Source organism: Gavialis gangeticus, unplaced genomic scaffold (genome assembly GCF_001723915.1).
Source record: "Gavialis gangeticus isolate Ggan-Ray unplaced genomic scaffold, GavGan_comp1, whole genome shotgun sequence".
Classification (NCBI taxonomy): Eukaryota; Metazoa; Chordata; order Crocodylia; family Gavialidae; genus Gavialis; species Gavialis gangeticus.
In genome coordinates, this window is record NW_017728992.1 from 147232569 (window position 1) to 147237959 (window position 5391).

Consider the following 5391-nt stretch of genomic DNA (forward strand, 5'->3'; position numbering starts at 1 on the left):
ACTAAGGCAAGTTGCATTGCTCTCTTGAAATTTTGAATGAAAAAAATCATACTGCTAGCTCATTTGTGATGTCCTGCAGGGTTTAATTTCTCCCTGTAACCCGTTTAATGTGTGTTTACCTAGACTGTGGAACTGGGCTACTCTCAGTGCTTCAGTTATACATTAAGCTCACTATCTTTCTTTGATTTTTTTTTTTTAACATTCCCTAGATTATAGGCCAAACTAATCCTTTGTGTAACAGATATGATTTCCTCAGATTTGGGGGTTGAGCTTGTTACCTGTGTCCTCTGGAAAAAGTGGAATACCAAATTTAAAACAAGTGAAATCCTGCAGTCTTTGTTTAGGCACAACTCCCTATAAAAACCATGTGAATTTGATCAGAGTAAGCAAGACGTAGCTCACAGTTTGCACTTAAAAATTCACCTGGGAGAGAGAATGAGTAACAACTTATCAATATCTATTTGAATAAAGGTTACTACATAATATGTAAAGCAGATGAATGATTCAGCAAATTCTTAGTTGCATGGAGAACTTTTAAAGTCTGAGCTGTAAAACACCATCTGTTGTTAATGTTTAATTAATGACCTTCCTGGTTCCTTATTTTGTAAATTATTAGTTGAGATGCTCTGTCTGTTAGAATGCACTCTTCACAAATGCTTTTTTTGTCCCCCTGCTTTTAGCTTCACCTGGTTCACTGGAACACAAGATATGGTACATCTAGTGAGGCTGTGAAACATCCTGATGGCTTGACTGTGCTGGGCATTTTACTTAAGGTTAGTTAAACCGTTATTATTATGGTAATGTGTTATTTGTATTGCAGTAGTTAGTAGGGTCCCTGATAATGGATTAAGAGCTTTCTGTCCTAGCCTGCACAAACATGCAACAAAAAGATGGTCCCTGCCTGACTGAATGGCTTAGCAACACACAATTCATAGCATTTTCATAATACCAGTATAGATTTTAAAAAGTACAATTTCTGCAAGTGTGGACAAAGTTATATTTGGTATAAAAGTGCTTATTCTCCCATCTTTCCTTCCATACAGGAAGAACAACAAGCTATACTGGTATAAACCACCTGCAATACTGATACACTTGCATCCATGCTAGGTGTGGTATTAGTATAACCATCTCAGTAGAATCACATTTCACACTAACATGGTTACGCTAGCACAAAATTTGCATGCAGACCATTGCTCGGTATGCAGAATCTTTTGCCCTACTGTGCCCTACTGGCATTAGCTTGACTTAATTAAGAGTCTGAATATGAATTTATGAGAAACCAAAGGCACAGGTCCAAAGATAAAGCCATCATATCTTAACACAGTTCTATTCCCATTATTGATGACTTCCACAGATAAACACAGCCCATTTGTGCCAACTGGCAAACTCTTAAATTTGTCATAAGGCCAGTTTACAATCATGTTTGTGCAACATTGTGAGCCATTCCAGTGGTGTGGTGGTGGTGTAATATAAAATGTTTCTTTAGTTGTTAGTCAGCTCAGCCTGAATTGTCACACACACACACATACTCACTTGTGCTTCATTTGTCTTGCATTGCAGGTGGGAAATGCCAAACCTGAAATACAGAGGGTGGTTGATGTGCTGGATGCCATTCGAACCAAGGTAGTTAATGAACCATGTGCTAAATGACAGCAATCACAACCATTTCTTATGTCCTTCACCTGACATGCAAAATAGCTATTTTGATTTCTGTTCGTTTTGCTTGTGTACTCAGGTGGTGTTGCTCCATGTCAGCTGCATTGATGCATTTGTATTCCCTACTTTAAGGAGGGCTCAAATAGTTTGGGTTTTTTTTTAGATTAGGATATAATAATGGGTAGTGTGGCTTTATGGTATCACACAACAACACTTGGAGAGGGGAACTGTGAATATTGATTTATTTATATGATTGTGTTGTCCTGGTTTTCAGCTGTGGTTGAGTCTGTAGTCAGAATACTGTCACATTTATATACGATGTAAATCTTATGACTGTATTTTTATGAAGTAGGTAGTTAAAATATAGCCTACTATGATTTTTTGCTATTTATTGCAAAGTTAGCTGTCCAAATTCTAAGGTGATGGACATTTGAGGAAAGAAAAACAGAGAAGGGGACATTTTGCTCCTACCTTTTTGTCACATCCAGGTCAACAATCCAGATTCCACTGAGGTTAATGCTTGCTTTGCTACTGACATCCATTGATGCTGAACTAGACCCACCATTTTCATATGTGCTAGATCTCCTTAGCCATCAGAACATGTAGTTCTGTTTGATCCTTTCCACAAGAACAATACAATCAAGGAACATATTAAAGGGAAGGGGCACTGACAGTGACATTTGAAGCACAGACCAGAGTTTGGACCTGCGATGTTCTGAGCACTTTTCAACTTAAATAGGCTTGGAAACTTTTAAATTTAAATAGGCTGGGCACTGTGCAGGATTGATATGTGTGTGTGCACATGTTTGCCATATGTGCGTGTCTGACCCTCTCCCTCCAAATACGGAACCACCTTAGACTCTCCTTCTGCAAACAAAGTATGTACAAGCTGACTTCACCTCATATTGGATTAACAGGTTGCTTTTTCTGTTATAGGGCAAACGAGCTGCCTTCACAGACTATGATCCCACAGGACTGCTTCCTGCATCCCTGGATTTCTGGACATACCCAGGCTCACTGACCACTCCCCCTCTACTTGAATGTGTTATTTGGCATGTTTTGAGAGAGCCTATTTATGTCAGCCCAGAACAGGTATATCTTTGGGGGTTAAAGAGGAATATTTTATATCCACATATTATTGCTTTCCTTATTGTGTATCTGCATATGCAGAAGTGGACTTTGCTAGGAACAGGAGCCAAATTGATCTCCTATAGCTTGGCATGTAGAAAGCTCCTGGCTTCCAGAAATCTGTATTTTATTTAAAGAAAAAGGAAGGAAAAAACCCTCTTGTATTGTGGAGCTTGAGGAGAGTGGGAAAGATAAGGCACTGTCAGGTTGAGTCTCTAGGCTTAGGTTCTGTTCAACCTTCTCTAATGAAACTGTATACATGCAGAATTCCTCCTTCAGGTCTGCATGTGTTTAGGCTGGAAGCTATAAATAGGATCTAAGTGCCACAAATATAAGCCACATCTAAAGGGCTTTTGCCTTACCCTTCAACAGTTTAAATCCATGTTATCAATAGCTGCTGCACCAACTGTAGGACACACAATTCTGGATTTCTTTAGTCAGCTGAAGTTTCTTTTGTCTGTGGATCACCTCCCTAAAGAAATCTGCATGACATGACATACTTTTACTTGCATTGAATAATGCTTTTTTCATGTGTGATGAAATCGTATACTGCATATGAATGATTGTCCATATGAGAAATCCATGTGCTGTACTAGAATACTGGGTTTCACCATTAGATCTGAATTAACTGAGAGTCTACATCTGAAGACTCTCCTATGTGGTGTTTATATAAGCAGATACATGAACTGTAGACTTGTTTATAATGGGCAAATAAATGTTTAATAGAATAAGATTTCTTACTGATTTCCCACATGCTTTACCGCCAGTATTTCAGTAGATAAAACTGTCCTAATGTACATTTGGAACACAGGAGTTTTATGGCAGAATTATCTTTTTCCTAGAGCTCCCTGCTAGCTCTCTAAATAGATTGTGCCTTGGAGAGTAGGGCACTTGCAGATCCTGATTTTTTTGGGATCAAATGCTAGTCTTTCAGTCCCTACAGTGCCTTCTTACAGATGTTGGGACTGATTTGCCTCTCATGCCAGGAGAGCTTCATTGATTTTTTCATTCTTGCTGATTGGGTCAGTTTTAGTTAAACACTGAAGTGCCAAAAATGTTCTAATTTTAAATAACCAAGAGAATGCTGTGCTCTTCTGTGCTACAAAATGCCTAGAAAATTGTCTCTGGATGGTCCTATGTCACCTTTTCCTGGTTCTGATAGCAAAGGGGAATGCTGAGGGCAGGAAAGGGTATGTTGCCTTGTAGTTAAATTGTTGACTCAGAAAATATTCCCTAGAGGGTTATTAAAGCAGGCAAAAATTAGAGTTGGCTTTAGGTCACCTTCTCCCTACTCCCAAAAATTCTGATAGTCTCTGATCCATACTGTATATTGCAAACAGGTCTCTTGAGGTCTAAGGCTGCAACTGAAGTCTAATGCTGGTGCTATCTTCTTCCCCCTCCCCGCAGATATCCAAACTCCGTGGCCTTTGCTTCAGTTCTGAGAATGAGCCCGTATGCCACATGGTCGACAACTGGCGCCCATGCCAGCCTCTGAAGAGAAGAGGAGTGAGAGCCTCATTCCAATAAGCAAAGTGCTGAGCTTGACAGAAATTGCTGCGTTTGTGAGGAGCCCTTCTGCTAAGCACAAAAATCAAGCCTTTGCCATCTGTGCAATGGCAACGTCTCATCTCCTAGCTCCTTTGTTTCTTCCACTCTGCATCTAAAATATTAGCTGATGAAATGTGAAAGACCCTAGACCAAGGGAAAGGGTTTATAATACGTAGGGTGGGAGGAACATCCTTGTGTGAAGTTCGATATTTACTGTGACTGACATTTTGATTACAGTAGTACTTTTGACAGCAAAATAAGCCATTTTAAATAACCTCATTCACAGGTGGTAGTACATAAAATTAAGTGTACTCAATAACTTGAAGCTTTTCCAAAAGCACAGGAATACAGAATAACTTGAACATTTTAGATATGATTAAATAGCTTAAATTGCATTGACATAGTGAAAAACAAAGGTAATATTACAGGTTAGATATCTTTGGTTTTAAGCAGATGAAGTATACATATTTTTTTAATATTTTAATTTTTTAGCCATACTATCATCAACCACAAGTATGTCTTTAATGTGCTGGGATTTTTTTAAAATTGTAAACTATCTTAAATTGAGTATCATCTGTAAAAGTTCTTATCATAGATGTAATACAAAATATCTTTTCATTAAGGTAATATATGCTCTAATTTAAAAAAGAAATTAAGATTGTATTTTAGATAAATTCTATAATAAAAATATATAATTATATTTGTTTCTGGACCCTTATTTCGATCTAAAAGAAATGTCAAGGAACTTTGTGCATCAAAGTATATGTAAAACTTACAATAAATGAATAAGAAGTAATTAATAAGCAGGTATTTAGATTGTAACACAGAAGGATCAGTCCCATGGGTTTTGTGGCAGAGTTCAAGAAAACATAAATTGAATGTGGATCAGTTTTTGGTACGAGGGTAGTTTCCCAACAGTGCTGCTCATAGAGAAAAGAAGGAAGCAATTTGTTATAACATTGCCCTAAGCAACCACCCCCAGATAATCAGCCAAAATAGTTTTGTAATGGTGTTCTCCTTAACAAAAGGTTGAGCAAAACTATATTCAAGATACTGGGA

At 37.9% G+C, this 5391-nt stretch overlaps 1 protein-coding gene and 1 long non-coding RNA gene across 2 annotated transcripts in view; one reads left to right on the forward strand and one right to left on the reverse strand.

Annotated features, from left to right (window-relative positions):
• Window positions 1-3939, reverse strand: part of LOC109305004 — a 10051-nt gene extending 6112 nt beyond the window's left edge. The window contains exons 1-2 of the long non-coding RNA XR_002099532.1: window positions 3928-3939; window positions 3022-3026 (exon numbers count right to left, since the gene is read on the reverse strand). This is a non-coding gene — a long non-coding RNA (uncharacterized LOC109305004). The remainder of the gene's footprint in view (window positions 1-3021; window positions 3027-3927) is intronic.
• LOC109305002 (carbonic anhydrase 2-like) overlaps window positions 1-4697 on the forward strand; it is a 23408-nt gene extending 18711 nt beyond the window's left edge. Inside the window, exons 4-7 of the mRNA XM_019527875.1 lie at window positions 681-773; window positions 1561-1623; window positions 2593-2748; window positions 4192-4697. Coding sequence (XP_019383420.1) covers window positions 681-773; window positions 1561-1623; window positions 2593-2748; window positions 4192-4311 — 432 coding nt within the window. The 3' untranslated portion in view covers window positions 4312-4697. The remainder of the gene's footprint in view (window positions 1-680; window positions 774-1560; window positions 1624-2592; window positions 2749-4191) is intronic.
• Window positions 4698-5391: the final 694 nt, after the last annotated feature.